This window comes from Cynocephalus volans, chromosome 6 (genome assembly GCF_027409185.1).
Source record: "Cynocephalus volans isolate mCynVol1 chromosome 6, mCynVol1.pri, whole genome shotgun sequence".
Lineage (NCBI taxonomy): Eukaryota > Metazoa > Chordata > Mammalia > Dermoptera > Cynocephalidae > Cynocephalus > Cynocephalus volans.
The window spans coordinates 83643213-83660647 of NC_084465.1; the positions used below are offsets into that span (position 1 = coordinate 83643213).

General features: G+C 36.1%; 1 protein-coding gene across 1 annotated transcript in view; it reads left to right on the top strand.

Moving 5' to 3' along the window:
* ITGB8 (integrin subunit beta 8) overlaps positions 1 to 17435 on the top strand; it is a 78666-nt gene that overhangs the window by 43984 nt on the left and 17247 nt on the right. The window contains exons 4-6 of the mRNA XM_063101265.1: positions 6039 to 6285; positions 8046 to 8211; positions 8783 to 8941. Of these exons, the coding sequence (XP_062957335.1) occupies positions 6039 to 6285; positions 8046 to 8211; positions 8783 to 8941 (572 nt within the window). The remainder of the gene's footprint in view (positions 1 to 6038; positions 6286 to 8045; positions 8212 to 8782; positions 8942 to 17435) is intronic.

Sequence of the window (17435 nt, forward strand, 5' to 3'; positions counted from 1 at the left end):
AAAATTCATTCTAACCACTTTTAATTCTTTGGGCTATTGAAACCAGTCACTGGCCATAGCTCTAAGTAGGTCATCAACTTTCCTCCAAGTTTTCTTTCTTGTTCTACATCATAGACTCACTTCTTCCCTTTGAAGTTAATTGAAAGAAATAAGGGTCTGAATCTTTAGAATCTCAAAAGGTATGAGGATAAAGCTTTTCTGGAGATAATATAAGTGGCAGCATGAAAATATTGGGGCTAAATTATACTAATTTCCTCTTAGAGAAACTCTATGGAAGCTCTTCCTACACTGTGGGAAAGAAATCCTAGATACTAGCTTCCTTCTATGGTAAATATGTGAGCCTTTTGAAATGCTATGCCAAAATAAGCTTCAAGTATAGTTTAGTTATAGCAGTTTTATGAGTGACTATGCACATGCCAAGCACAGAGACTTCAGAGCTAAAGAAATAATTCTTACCCTAATGTTGCTTAAAATCTAGTAGTAGTCATGGTAATAATTACTAACGTACATGTATTTACTGTATAGCAAATACCATGGCAAATGTTTGACTTAGCCTGTCTCATTTCGTAGCTCTTAACCTCTAAAAGGAGATAAAAATGCTCGGTCCAGAATTTCATGACTGCATGGTAAACATTATAATGGTGGTATAATCCAGTTACCATGCAAACACAGAGGAGGGATATTTGGCTCGGGTGAGGGAGGAACAGATTACTGAGCAGTGTCTTGAAGTGGTAATTACGTGAAGAAGAGGAGGTTAGGAGACCACAGACAGAGGAAGGAACATAGCAGGGCATAGGAGTGTGTATTTGTGGGGTGTATATGGGGAATTACAAGTAGTTTTCTTATGCTAAAGCTGAAGATGTACACAGTCAAGATTATGGAGGCATTTTAATCTGCCATGTTTAAGCACTTTGGCATTAGCCATCCGATGGAGAGCTACTGACAAATTTTAAACAGGGAGTGACAGAAGCAGTTTTGAATTTTGGAAAGATGGCCTCAGCTGTGTAGATAGAGACTGCAGGAAAATGAGACTGGAGAGGAAGACAAATGAAGAGACTGTGGAAATAATCCAGGCAAAAGACAGGAGGGGCTGGAGTGGATGGGAGTGTATCCCGATGACCTGGCACCCTAGAGAAGTTCGTGTGAACTTTTAGCAGGATGGATAGTAAGTAAAGAAATTGCCTAAAGACTAAACTACCAGATTCCCAGCTCTTAAACACATCATATGTCAACAACAGTGAGTTTGAGCTACATTGTTAGAATTATCCTGATTCTGCCTTGTGTTAGAAATTCTAATAAGGAAAAGAAAAAAAAAAAACAAGAAGGAAATGTTATGGTCAGCTCAAAATTATAGTCAATCAACTGTTTTCCTCAAGTCGGCCTTAACTAATAATCACCTGCATTTACCGGTAGGACTTGACCGTTTAATAGAGGATTAAAACAACCTAAAATTGGTCAGACAATGTGATTTGAATCCCAGAATAAAAGGAAAGTTAGATAAACCTGCATCCAGGAGAACGAGACAATATTTTAGATATTCACATAAGCACACACCCAAATAAATTCTTCGCATTTACCTGTGTTCCAAAAATAGAAAGCTGTTCAAAATAATGAAGTATTTGTACCATGGCAACAATGTACATGAACAAGCAAACAGCTGAGACATCACCAGCATCTCATTTCCCATTGTAGAAAATTACTGAGGTTACTTGATGAGACTGGTAAAGAAAGATACCAGAAATATAAATAAAATGATCATTATCTTCAACACCCCAAACTCCTACAGGGACAAAAGCAGCTATAATTAACTTAATGTGAACTTTTTAAAAGGCACATTGACTTATGTTCTCTGTTAATATTCAATTTAAATAATTACCCATGGTACCTTACAACTGAAAATATTTGACTCCAGGTCAAGGTTACCTTTGCTGTATAACAAATCCAGTTGAATATAACTGCTTAAGTAATATCTCATACTTACAATAGTCCAGATAGTTTTAAGGTAATAATTGAAATGTATTGAACATGGATTGTGAAAAATTAATAAAACCCGTTACATAAATTTGCTTTGTAAATCATATATTACCCCTGAGGAGGAGTGAGTGTGTGAAAGGCAGGTTACTCTGGTGGGGCTTTTTCTATGTGGGAGGAAAGACCAAGAACAGACAGCAATTATTTCCACCCCTCATCAGCATCCCCAGTCTCTTTGTTTTAAACCATTGGATAAAGCCATTAAACACTTCGAGAATCTGAGGGTGCTGTCGCCTTCATAGATCAGTTGGCCCATCAGCACACTTCTGCTGTTGTTTCCATGCAGCCACATCCGCGTGCCAACTATTGTTCCTTTGGCAGCAATCCTGGGACTATTGATGGGAAATGAAAATTTGCCCAGAGACCCTGAAATGGCTCATAGCACTTCATTAATTAAATAATTTCCAAGGTCACTCTAAGTCCATGTTTCACACCTTATTCTATTTCTTATAACAAAATTATGGCCAGAAATCTTGTAAATATATAATTTATAAGTGGTTCTACATTGAGAGTACATGAAAACTTTCAGATACTCATATAATAAAACTTCAAAATGCCCCAAATTACAGAAAAAAATCTCTCAGCATTATGAACTTCCCAAGAAATTTGAAGTTCAAAGACTCAGTATTTTGGTCTCTGTAAGTTAAAATTGGAGGATATATAACACCCAAATTCTTAAGTGAAAAGTCCAAAGGAATTAAAGTTCAATGTCAAGTTATCTGATCATGTGAATTAAAATTAAATAAAGAGATTTAAGTCCAAAATTTCTCATTCCCAACTTTTTGATCTACGTTACCTCAATTAGATGGATTCATGATGCCTGAGTGAAGCTGGGGATATTTCTTCAGCCAAATCCTGGAGTCTTCTTACTGGAATGGTATAGGTTCTTCAGAATTTTGACAGTTTAATACAACTTCAGTTTCACTAAAGAGCCGGATGTGTCTCACTTTTTAAAGATTTCACATAGTTAATGGGGTACACAAGATTGTCATAACACTGGCATTGTTATGACATAACGCTGTCATAACACCATACTAACCCAATTTCAAAAACAAGCCAGTCCTAAGCCCTTTAGTAGTTATTACAGGCTAAATTATGGTAGCAGAACTGAGGACATATTCCAGTTCAATGGCAGTTGCCAAAAACCATGGCAGAGATTCAGTGGTATTTTAGGAGAAACTCAATAGGGAACTTTTATTTGGGGAGGCGGGGGGTATCCGCTAATCTATGCCTGTATTCCAGAATCCATGAGAGCAATCCAGCTCTGCATAACTCCCCTCCAGAGAAGCATTTAAGACATGGCTGCCTTTGTTAATAACCTCACAATGGTCACAGCCACAGACATTGTCTTATTTATGTGTTTCTTTCCGATCCAGTATGTTCAAAATCTCTTTAATGTCACCTGGCCTTTGAACCTTGTGTGGGTAGCACCTCAGTATGAACTTAGTGTTTTATCTAGGGATGCAGTATCCACATTGCCATAAAAAGGTATTCCTACTGCCTCTTACTATGGAATACTGATGCCTAAGTAACCTGCCTCCAAGAGAAGTTTTCTTTCCTTCATATATAATTATCCAATCCAGGGCCAGTGTGAGAGCAAGTTGTAGGCAATGACTCAAGTTTGTGAGTAATCCAAACTTGACTCCTTCAGTTTCCTCCCTAACAAGCACAGTGGGGTTTGGGGTCAACCTGTTTAGGGCTACCTATCTTGAGCTAACTACTTAACGCTAGACCCTCGCAGGAAGTCCAGGGGCCTTACGGTATAAGAGTAGCGATTATTGTTCTCTCCAGCTTTGGCTAAAAGACCTGTGTATGAAAAGATTCACTTTTCCTCTTTATTGAAAACTTGTCTTTCTGAGGCTTCAGCCCATGCTGAGGTCTTCAACCGACCCAGGAATGCTAAGACCAGCATCTATGCAATCCAAAATCAAGCCACATCAGCATACACCCCCAAACCCTGACCATCCATCGTCTTTGCTGAGGCCAGTGAAACCAGAATTTGCTTGCTAGGCTACGAGCAGCTCGTGTTTGCTAAGGGTCCCTGTGTGGCTAGCATTTGGTTGGAGCTCCCTAAATAGTTTAGGCCTCCAGGAACTGTGCTTTTGCTGATGCTACACAGACTCTGCCTGTTTGCTGAGGTCACCAACCCATTCTTTCACTGAGGACCCTGCACAACATGCTGAGTATCTGGTGCATCTAGCAATGATTCTAGGAAAACAGACAGTTATTCATTTTTTAGACGGAGCTACCATAAACTGCAATCATTCATCAAAAAAAAAAAAAAAAATTCCATGTGGCCAGTGCCTACGGCCTTCAGCCATATGTCCAAGTCAATAGTTAAAAACAACTACATACTTTATAAGGTTTTAAAATTCTGACCCACATGTTAAAATTCAAGCCTTTCCATATGAACTACAATCCCCGGTTGTGCTCCATTTCTATTCTCATTTTTCTGGCCCTGTGTACCAGTTTCTAACATTCTTATGAACTTCATTTCTCCAGTCAAATTGCAGAACACTTCTACAGGGACAGGCCTTATCACCAGAGGCCCAAAAGTGGAACAGAATATGTGTTTTCTGAAAGCAACCCAGCTCCTAAAGGGAAGGGTTGAGAGAATGGGTTAGGCTGAGCTACGTAAGTCCAGTTTTTTCTTCCAAACTCTTGGGCTGAAAAGTGAGGCGCACTACACCAAAGGGGTTTCCTGCACATGAAGGCAAATTAGGAATGAGTGAATAGCACCTTTCTCCCATAATTATTATTATTTGCCAGTAAAACCTTACTATTTTGGATACATTAGGTAATTCAGCTGAAAAACATCTGATTTGTGAAATAGTTTAAAAGAAAATATTGCTACTTTAAAGTGCATTAATACTGTAAATACAATGATAAATTAGGGGGGATTCCTTTAATAAGTAGATTAGGCTACCAAGTATGTGTACAAATTGTTTATTTTAAAAAATTGTTCTCCTCTCAAAATATTCTTCATGGAAAAATAATGACTTAGAAAGCATATGCTTTATTGTTTAAAAAAGAAAACTCACAAATTATTAATTGCCTGCATTTAAATAGATGACTTTTCACCATATACTTTAAATTAAAAGCAGAGTTACCTACTATGTAGGGTGCTAGAAGGATAACCCAGGTCCTATATCAAATAACAAATGTGACAGAGAACTAAATAAAACTGTGTGGCAGACAGTTGTCCAGGAGGCTGGGGGGCAGTGACCTTCTCCTCCCATCTAGTTCTTTTTCCCAAGGCCACTGCCTCATCTCTGTGATCTTCCTTCAACTTATATTCATTGAACACCTACTGTGTGTTGGACAAATGCTGTCCCCTATATTCTCTAGGTCCTCGATATGGCACTGCTGGGTACCATTCTTTAGCCCACTGTCTCATTCCTTCCTTCTCTCAGCTAACTCATGGAAAGAACCTTATCAACAACAGTATTTCATGATGAGGTACTAATTATTTTGAATAGCTTAATGTACGACCCAGTACCAGAGTTTTCCCATCTTACATGTAAATACACCTTGACCCAAAAGAATGAATTTACACCTGCATCCAGTAAGAAGTCATTTTTCTTCTTCAAGTCACTCCACAAGCATGGCCACATATGCTGTCTTGAGATAGAACACAGCTTGCTGTTTTGTGATGTGCTTTTCTAGCTACTAAGGGCAATGCTGGTTCTTATGATGACACCCTGTTACATTTTGATTGAGCTGGTCCATTTGTTATTATCTCTGTCTAGCATATAGAATTGTGAGAAATGCATTGTAGAATTTGGAGACTAATAAATTGGTATGGTTTTCAAATTGCCCTATAATTATTACACAGTTTTACAAACTTCTTTCAATATGTGCAAATTTATGATAATTTAATAAATTCCATTATGTGCAAATTTATGAAAATCTAATACTTGATGCTAAAATGTGACTGATTTATTGACAGCTTATCCTGAAATGTTTGAAACAAACGCTACATGATGGGTTTTTTTTCTTTGAACTAGGAGCTGAAGCTAATTTTATGCTGAAAATTCATCCTCTGAAAAAATATCCTGTAGATCTTTATTATCTGGTTGATGTCTCAGCATCGATGCACAATAATATAGAAAAATTAAATTCTGTTGGAAATGATTTGGCTAAAAAAATGGCATTTTTCTCCCGAGACTTTCGCCTTGGATTTGGCTCATACGTTGATAAAACAGTTTCGCCATATATTAGCATCCACCCTGAAAGGATTCATAATCAATGCAGGTATCCACTGTTTGATATGAAAAATGCTAAATGCATTTTTATATAAAATTTTACTTTGTTTTTTTATAAAAAACAACAAATTTTATATTTTCATTTTATTAAGTAAGAATCAAAAATATTTGGAGGGGGGTTTGTTTCTATCTGAAAACTTCTCAGATTTTCTGTAGATTGAGCTTTGTACATTTCATTGCTTATAACAAAATACATGGAACTGGATAATTTGTAAGAAAATGAAATTTATTGCTTACAGTTTCAGAGGCTGGGAAGTCCAAAGTCCAGGGAACACATCTGGTGAGAGTTTTCTTTGGTGGGGACTTTACAGCAAGCAGGGGTCTTCTCACATGGCAGAAAAAGGTGGAACAGAGAGAGACTCTCCTGTGCTCTCCTTTTAAAGCCTTCAGAACCACACCCATGACCACCATTATTAATCCATTCATTAGGGCATGCTCATCAGAATCTAATCACCTCTTCAAGACCTCACCTGCCAAATACCATAATAGGACTTTTCACTCTCAACAGTTACAGTAGGGATTAACCTTTAATGACTCTGAGGACCATTCAGTCCACTGCAGGCCTTTTATTTTATATTTCTTCAAATATTTTATCACAAAAAAGAAACCTTACTTAATATTAGCAACTTAAGATGAACCTTCAGTAATCAGGCTGCCATGTATATAAATACCTCTTTGGAAATTATGTATTTCTCTTTTTTGATTGCTCCAAAATTGTTGAATTAAGGTTTGAAACATTTTAAGGTATTTATCTTGCCAATACTGCATCTATCTCTCCATTACCATATTGTGACTGTGCATAATTATGTTGCTTATAATGTGACTACAAGCAAAGTTCAGCTATTTCATGAGAGTGGGGTCAAGAGAGGAGAATTTGGCTGCTTAGACAGAGCCTTTTTTCTTGTCATTTTGAAATTTTGATTCGAAAAAGCACATGCCCCACTATGAAAGAACTAACCTTAAAAATACAAGTTTCTCACAAAATACTGCCAATGACTTGATGAATTTTCAGATAAATAAATCTGTATACTTACTCTTTCATAAAACATTTTAACATCTTTCCCTCCTTCCGTGCTTAGATTGCCTTAAAGTACACATTCCAATTTACCAAAACAACTCTGCTATAGGTTGTACCAGACCAGGACTGATTCATATCCTAATGGTGTTTCATGAGCCTTTTCCTTGAATCACCTGAGGAATGATTCTCACATTATGGGATATCTTGGAATTCTCAAAATAATTTTAATGAATTTTGATTGTTCATCGAAAATTTCACACCAAGCATCATTTGAAAAATCTGTGCAATATTTTTAAAAATCAGACAATAATATGATATTTCAACTAAATTCCAAAAATCGTTTCCGAAAAAGTATTTTTCAGTCCTACCACGGTTAACTGTGAAAAGAAATCACTGCAAATTCTTATCTTACCCTTAAAAATTTATAGTGCATATTATTATATTGACAGCCCTTAGTTTTCTTGTATTAAAGGAATATGTTTAATCTTCATCTTTAAACATTCTAATCTTCTGTTTTAAATAGTCCTACTTCTTACTTGCATGGAAATATTCACCGATATTGAACTACTTTCTCTCTAATTTTATAAGCACAGATCTGTATCATAAAGTTTTCCTGGCAAAAAAAATATCTATTCCCTTCTCATAGAAACGACACAATTTTGCTGTTAGTAGTATTCTGGAACTTGTAAAGAAGTATAGCAGAATAGACTTTGCACTTTTTTCCCATGTAGTGACTACAATTTAAACTGTATGCCTCCCCATGGATACATCCATGTGCTGTCGTTGACGGAGAACATCACTGAGTTTGAGAAAGCGGTTCACAGACAGAAGATCTCCGGAAACATTGATACCCCAGAAGGAGGTTTTGACGCCATGCTTCAGGCAGCTGTCTGTGAGGTACGAAGAGTTTCACGTTACTGAGTGTTTGCTCAGATGCAAAACTCTCAAAGAATTTAGGATTTTTATTCGCTTTTGATTTATGGAGTGAAAACATAGTACAGAAGAATACATTCTTCGCCTATCTCTTACTCGTCACCAATGTTATTTATTTTGGTATGTGTTCGGGACAAAGAGGCTAAATTGGGAGAGGGATATAAATAGAAAAGATAAAAGGGAAAGAATGGCTTACACACATGGAAAATGCTTTCCAAAAGGGCTGCTTTTTTCATCACCCCACTCTAAAGAAGAACCAGAAATATGCTGTTAATACTACTTTGTAACCTGGCTTTTTCTAACTCCAGTGGGGTCCTAGAAATTGTTACCAGGAACTAGTGTGGTCAGATGGCTGTGGTAAGATGAAGGATGTACAAATAAAACCTCATGCTGTTTATGAAGCAGCATAGCTCTTATGCACATCATTGTAGACTGACTTAATGTTTGTCAACACAAACGTAACGTTTACTTGAGGTGAAGGCCACAGTACGGATCTATGTTATTGTTCAAGGTCTAATTACATGTTTATTTTAAGAGTCATATTGGATGGAGAAAAGAAGCTAAAAGACTGCTGCTGGTGATGACAGATCAGACATCTCATCTTGCTCTTGATAGCAAACTGGCAGGCATCGTGGTACCCAATGACGGAAACTGCCATCTGAAAAACAACGTCTACGTCAAATCAACCACCATGGTAATGTAGCAATGGCTCTCAGTAGCTATGATTCTTTTGGTTAAAGCACAAGGTGGAAGAGGCAATTTAGCTGGTCTTGTACCAAGAAATTGCCTAAAGGAGCAAGATACAGAACCATGAGAAGCCATGAGAAAGAACTTATGGAACAATGCAATATATAAATTCTGATCAATAAAATATACAGCTAAAATCTTTTTTTTTTTTTTTTTTTTTTGTCTTTTTCGTGACCAGTACTCAGCCAGTGAGTGCACCGGCCATTCCTATATAGGATCCGAACCCGCGGCGGGAGCGTCGCTGCGCTCCCAGCGCCGCACTCTCCCGAGTGCGCCACGGTCTCGGCCCAAATCTTTTTTATTTTAATTATTATTATTCTTTTTTTTTGGTGGTTGTCCAGTCCAGGGATGGAACCCTGGACCTTGGTGTTATCAGCACCATAGTCTAACCAACGGAGCTAACTGGCCAACCCTATATGGCTAAAAACTTTGACAATATCTAGCAGCTGATTCTTTGATGAGCTACAAAGCACTGTATAATTTTTGAAAATAAAAGTGATACAAGATCTTACTTTTTGTATAGTGCAAGAACATTCAAAGGAGAAAAATATTGCCTTTGCTTTATATGAATAGACTTGTTCTAGGGGGTTGATATCTACAAACATTAGGAAATAGTAAGAAAACTGTATTTGTCCTGAGAAAACCTCACAGTACAATGGGTAGAAACTAAATAGAGACCAGGGGGATAAGAGAAGAGGAATATAAAGCAGGCTTTCTCTCCTGTTGCCTCACTTCTTCTCTCTGAAGCTTAACTATGTGTAATATCCCTTTGTAAATCAGTGGATATCTGGATTGCTTCCTGAGGGTTATTGTAAGCTCTGAATCATATGTTTAAATATAACCTTTCATAACCACATCTTCCCCAGCATTAGCTAATTCTAGATGTGAAAAAATCAACTGCACAAAGCATCATTTATTTCTGATGTTGAGACCTACTTGTACATTCTTGCAAATGTTAGAACAGAAACTGTCAAACTTTCTCAGTTCAGTGGACCCTAGGGTCTCAACAATTTTTTCCATGGTGCCCCCAGGTCAAAAGAAATACGTAACAATTCTGTTTATTAAGTATTTAGGTCCAAGTAACTTAACTATGCATGCCCTAAAAACTTAGTAGCCAGTTAAAAAAGAATAATACACGTGAATCAAATATATAGATATATATTTGTGCCATATTTAGTAAACATCTCATTCGTGGGAACTTCCCAAACCTTGTCATCAGATTGGAAATTGCCACCCTCATTTCCTGTTCCACATGGATTTTCGAGTTGACCAGCTTGTCAAAGATACGATGTCACTTAAAGGAATAGAGCCAGTGTAATCCTAAAACTATGAATCACCTCCAGCTAGGAGTGCGTGGGTACGTGATATATGTATCACTGTTTCTCTTTAAATTTTAAAATATTTCATGCCATCCTTGTGAGTGTGCTGAGGTGCTCCACACACAGTTTGGAAATGACAGTATAGTATTAGAAGCATGCCAACTATGCTGAAATTTGTATGGTTCTCACTTGTAAAATTTAAATAGATTACCAGTTAATCTGGAAGACCCTACCAGACTTGTTGAAAATCTGGAGGGGCAGTTGTATTACCATACAAAACAAGTTTAGCCCTTGGTTAGTTGAGTTTCTTGAAAGTCATCTTGAAATATAAAGATTTTAAAAGGTAACTAGAGTTTGAATTTAAAACTTTAGGATTTGGAGTTATTCCAGTGAAGTCTTTCCCTTTGCTAATTCTCTTCTATTCAGCCTCATTTCACTTTGGCAAACACATCTACGTCTGTTTAGTCATTTCTTATCTGTCCTTCCTTCTATTTAACTTCTTTTAATATAAAGTAGAGTTCTAATATATTTATTGGGGAATGGAGGAGGATACAGATACAAAAGGAATGATTCTATCATGAGACAAAGAGAAGCTTTTTTTAAAGAAGAAAAATAACAGTGACATTATTCTCAAGTTGCATTATTCTTTTAAATTTTTGCCAAGTCACTGAAGTCATCTCTCTGTAATTATATTTCAGAAGATGCTGTTGCTCGTCTAGGGAGGGTTCCTTAGGCAAAGAAACGCTGTCATCGTCTTAGATATAGACCATGTCATAAAACCTTATGGAAAAATACTGTAATTCTGAAGGAATTTTAGGCAGTTATGACATCAGGAAATTGGACAATCTATTGTGAATTTCTTTTGCCTTCTTGGTCATCGTTCCACATATTTAAAGGAATGACCCTCCCACGTGTCACTGGTGTGTTGTGTTCAGTAATCCAAGGAGTAATGTGTTTGTTAATACCTTAGAAGAATGCTTTCGTTTTTGTTGTCCCAGGTCGCTGTTTTGAAGAATCCTCTTCCTAAGAATTCTCATTCTCTTCATTTCTAGAGAGACTGCCCTAAAAAAAAAGAATCTGAAGCATTTTGATTGATCCCTTGACCATGTACTTATATACACAAGATGTGCTACTGTTCCAAACCCTCCTATATCTAAGGATACCTTGACAATGACTCTAAGCATATTTACCTGTTCATTTTTAAATGACCTATATCCTCTCCTATTTGGTTATTATGAAGGAATTTTAAAATTTGTGTAAGTTAGAGAAGTAATCAAACACTTTGCTTGCTGGCATTATCTTGAGTAGTTGATATCAGTAATGTTGAATGGTATCTGAGCTGCTTGGTCCAAGACTCTGGTTCTTTTATTTATAAAATAAAATAATTGATAAAAGACCTTTTTATGTCTAAATTATGTGGGTCAGAGTTCTACTGCTTGTACACATAGCTATTTCATGAAGGTCAATGTGAACCCCAGACTAATAACTGCTACCATTTTTTAGCATGTATTAACTAAAAGCACTGTTTAACAAAGACTTTGCATACAGTATCAAATTTATCTTTACACTAACTCTATAGGTAATCATAATTATCCTCCTTTTACAAATAGACTGACGGTCCGAAAAGTAAAGTAATTTATCCAAGGACAGATGGCTAAAAAATTAATAAATTGAAGAGCTGGGGTCCAGTCCATCTCAATGTATTCTTAACCAGTTTGCCACAATGTCACAACTGAAAAATAAAAGTAATAGAGAAGGATGTTCTTGGTGTAATTTCTGCTCTGACTTTGTGTTGCAGTCTTACTTACAGAAGTATAAACGAGATAATTTGGCTTGCATAAATTACACAACAAAATATAATTTAAAATAATTTATATTTACACATTTTTCATATTTATATATGGCTCTTAGAAAATGATGTTACACTGTTGAATAAATTACATTTGTACTGCTTTTTCCTCAAGATCAAATGCCAGAATAAAAAACTTGAGGAGTAATGCAGTTTCATAATTTACCCAGTAATGATGATAATTAAATTTATGGCATTCTTGCTAAAATGATAGCTGTGAATACAAAAATAGTTAATGGTGTAGAAGATAGGTTATTGGTACTTAAGGTCTGGATTTTAACCCTGTCTCCCCACCCAGCTCCTCCAGGGCTATTCCCACCCTCAGTCAGAGGCCTCCCAGAAACCATTCACCCCACACTTGGCAGAGACCAAGAATAGCACCAAGATCTTCAGTCCCGAGGAGAGGAGAACAAGGAACTAGTATTTGGAGGTCATTCAATGAACCTTATCAATGATGGGATTTTCTGATGTTGGTATAACTCTCAGTCCTGAATAGAGAGATTCAAATAAGCAAGATCCTACCATACTCGTATTGTATATGCTAATACACACAATACATTTACTAGTATTTACTAGTTTGGGCTTGGTGCTTCTGTTTCCACACAACCAATGTGCCTCCTCACATATGGGCAGCAATTCTTCATACCTCCAACTATATACCTCCTCAGAATTCCCCTACTGCTAGCTTCACAGTTCACTCCCTTTCCTGCAGCCTCATGTGGATAGACCAATCATTGAATGCATCAACATCAGGATGGAGGCAGGATCACAGAATGCATATTAGGCATTCCTGAAGAATTTTGCTACCTCGTGGGTAAAAACAGTCAGCACCGTGCCTCTTCTCATGCAACTTTAACATGTACTTTACTTGAACAGAATTCCATTTAAGGAGATAATCTTTTAGTAAAGAGATTTGTTCATTATTTTTCTGCTCTGTGACTAAAATACAGACTCTTTAACTTCAAAAAGTGTTAAATATCTCTCTTTTTCTGCTTCTCAGCTTCTTTGCCTCAGACACATACTAATAAAAATGTGAATTCATTGAGTACTTATTTTGTGCCAGGCACTGAATGCACTTAGAAAGTTTTAAGTCCATGTATAGTTTTAAAAAACATATTGTTACAACTTACGGGGTTTTTGAAAACTAACAAAATGCCTGATTTCAGCTTATCGATTGCTGAACTGTCTGCTTTAAATTATAAACCCCATGAGAACATTTCAGTAGTAATTTTATAAGAGACCTGATCTGAATGCTTCTCAGAATCATAGTCAGGAAATGATCTCTGCAGACAATATTTAGTTGGATTTTTTATAATTGAAAGCAAAAGTTGCATGCAGAAATTACCTGTGCCAGGCTTGGAGTAGCCTGGCTCTGCTTACATAGTGCCTCTAGGATGGGATAAAATAATGGTTTGCAAAAATGACACAATAAAATTCAAATTTGATTGAAAAGTATTTATGGGATGGAATAATCTAATTAAATTAGATGTTTTGGCTAAGTCATTTTTAAGCAGAAAACTTTGTTGACACTTATTGAAAAGCATACAAAAGTTATTAGTCCATGCCCTCCATCAGTAAGTAGATTGTCATGATTACAGTTGACACCATGTTTGGCATAGGCCACAAACCAAGACATCTCCAGGGACCAAGTACGAAGGGTAAGTGAGCCAGGTCTATCAAAGCATATCCAAGAGCCCTACATTTAGCCTTTAGTAATGGTCTCCAAGTGTCCTTATTAAGCAGTCTTTTATTATAAGCTGTCTTTTATTAAGAGGTCCTATAGTGTATGTCCCTTTACATTTATGTAACACCACCCATCCCAGTGAGATGTAGATATTGCTTTACTTCTATTTTATAAATGAAAATATGGTGGTACTAAAGGCATCAGAACCTTATCTGTGGTGATACACCCATATGTAACAGTGTCTGCAGTAGATGCCAAGCAGTGTAACATTAGGACATGGACCCCTGCTCACCATTATTCTGGTCCTAATAATTACAGAATGATAGGTGATAGCCTTTACATGTGTTAACCCATTGAATTCCCACCATAACTCTGAGAAATAGATACTAGTATTTATAGCTGTTTTATAGATATGGAAACAGGACCCCAGAAAGGTTAAAACAGCTACCCAGTGTCACATAGCTAGTAATTGCAGAGCAAAGAGCTGAAGCCCCAGGGGATTTGTTTCCAGAGCCCCTGCTCTTGGTGTGATGCTCAGCTGGAGTGATTTTGCCTTCCAGAGGACATTTCCATTTCTGGAGACATTTTGATTGTCACGTCTGGGAAAAGAGGGTGCTACTGGCATCTAGTGGGTAGAGGCTAGGGATGCTTCTAAACATCCTATACTGCACAGGACGGTTCCATCCCCAACAAAAAAATATATGGTCCAAAATGTCAATAGCACTACTGTTGAGAAACCATGTTCTGTGCAGTCTTCATTGTACATCCATGTAGATAGAAAATAGGCTATTGGGATAGATATGAACTGACAATACTAAATTTAAAGTTTTTATCTCTAAATAAATCTGTATCAGATTGCTTCCATGCTGTTTGTCTCTTTCCTCTAAATACTGAACTCTAAGAAATAATCAATATAATTGAGCATTTTATTTAACTAAGTTGTGGGGATGTTTATATTTTATTACAATTTTCAATACTACAAATTCTATATTATCCTATAAAAATTTTTATTATGAATCTCACTTTTATGAAGCATTTTATTAAATGCTTTCACTTAGATATACACATTATTTAAATTCTACCATACATCTCTACACAGTTATCTCTTTAACCAAAATCGCTCCCAATGAATCTTTCTTACCTCCTCTTCCCTTCTGACATTTATAAGTCACTTCCCACAGCTTTAATCACTTAGCAGCTGTCTTGCTGTATTGCTTTCCCTTCTCCTTTTGCCCTGAAACGCCTGTTATCTCTATTAATTATTTTCAGAGTTTAGAGAAACAATACGTAATGGGTTAGACAGAGGGGGAGTTACACTTGAGGACCAGTGACGTCACCAGAACAGGACAGCTGGCTGAGAGGGAACGTGTTCCCCTGCTAGTGAAATAAAAGACATAAAAGATAAAATACTTAAAGAAAACATGCTTCATGGAGGAAAGGGGAAGGGGCTTCAGCAATGGTCATTAATCCACAGGTCTCCTGTCAGCAGTGGTTTATTTAAACATCTGTTATACATTTGTAACTTTAAAAAATCTGCCTCGAGGTACTTGAAATTTTCTTTTAAAACAGATTTCTCTCTAGTGTTCAAATGTATTCTTTTGAGCTTAAAATCTGACTGACCTTCTTAATGAGCTTCTGACTAAGCTAGAACTTTCTAGATTTAAATTTTGTGTACTTTTCGTCAATGTAACTTCCTGTTTGGGGAAAAGGAAAGAGATTAAGAAAGCTCCAAAGCTGCTTACATTTTAGACTATTTTTTAAATATTGATTTTATGTGAGTAAGTATAAGCTGGTTAAAAACATATGGATTAAATTTTTCTATGAATGCTTTTAAAAATTAAGAATGGTGAGTACTTGGCAAGCTGTGATTATTTTTTGTCAAAGCAAAGATATTTGAAAAGTAGTTGTTACCATTAAAAAAATATTCCTAATACAACTAGATTAACCTTGTCTTTACTTGTTCTCTTTAATTTATTAGCGTTATGCAAACTGTCATAAATCTGTTTTAAGGTTATGCATTTTATTAGGAACAAAGAATAAAAATTCAGCTGGCAGAATTTATATTTGGGGAATTTTTTTTCCTGTTACTTTAAAACTGTATTCTTAGAAATTGCTCTGGGCAGAATTTTTCTTATGCAAACCCATGCAGTAATACTTTTTAAGCCTCTTCATATATTGGTTTCATATAACATTTAAATGAAACTCGTGAAAATTTGATTTGTTTTTATCCCAATAATTATAAATGACATATAAATAAGCGGGGTTTTTTTACAGTTTCTCATATTAGTGATAGTGTTTTTAAACACAGGACTATATTTTGTGTCTGTGTATATAAATTTAATATATGGTTCCCAACTTAGGCCATAAGTGAAACTAGTTAATTTAACTCTTACTAAGTTACATAGCTGCCAAAATACAGAAATGTTAACCAAGATGGTTTAGCAAAATTTTCCCTTAAAGAAAACATAATTGGAGCTGGCCGGTTAGCTCAGCTGGTTGGAGCATGGTGCTGATAACACCAAGGTCCAGGGTTCCAGCTGCCAAAAAAAAAAGGGGTGGGGGAGGAAAAAAAGAAAACATAAGCGTTGGAGGACACAACAGAGAGCAAAAACCATGGAGTAATTTGAATTTGAATCACATAATACTAATTAAGCTTAGTCATATAATCCATGGCTCATGCAGTTAGACACCAACAGACAGTCAGAGACTACTGCAGGTTAAGTTGGACATCAGCTCTCTGAGAGCTGTCTAGTTAGGAACTTGTTATTTGAGACAATCACTTTAATTTCTAGAAGAGCATTTGTAGAAAGAAAAATGCCAATATTATGTCTAACTATATTTAACTTTAGATAGCGATTTTTGTTGTTGTCAGATTTCTCATATTTTCTAGACTAAATTTTATTTCCCTTCTCCCACTCACCCCTAGCTCTCTCGCTAGGACAAAGACTGTCAGTTGATTCTTCATAGGTTCTATTTATCAAAGACAAGCTTATAATATATCACATGACAAAAAGATTAAATATAATGATAAGTTGAGAGATCTATTATCTACAACTTGTATAAGTAGTCGGAAATAAAAAATCATAATGGGCATTAGTTTTGAGTACCTACAGTATGCAAAAAACTGCACTAAATAGTTCACATATTGTTGTTATCTTTTTAATCTCACCAGCAATCGTAGAAGGCAAATATCATTCACATGTTACACAGATGAGACTGAGAACTTTTGTCATAAAATGACAGACCTGGGATTTGAGTATAGAGTTTACTGCTTCTAAAGAGAATATATACTATATTATATCAAATGAATATGCATATGGATGTACAGATGTATGTGTATATATGTATATATTTATAGGTATACACGCACACACAGAGATGCTCCTTAACTTACGATGGGATTACATCCTGATAAATCCATTGTAAATCTAAAATATTGTAAGTCAAAATGGCATTTAATACCCAGATAAACCCATTGTAAAGTCAAAAAATCATAAGTAAAACCATCATAGTTGAACCATTGTGAGTTGGGGACCATCTGTACACATGTATATATTTGTATTTCAACACTTGTTACTCAATTTTGCCT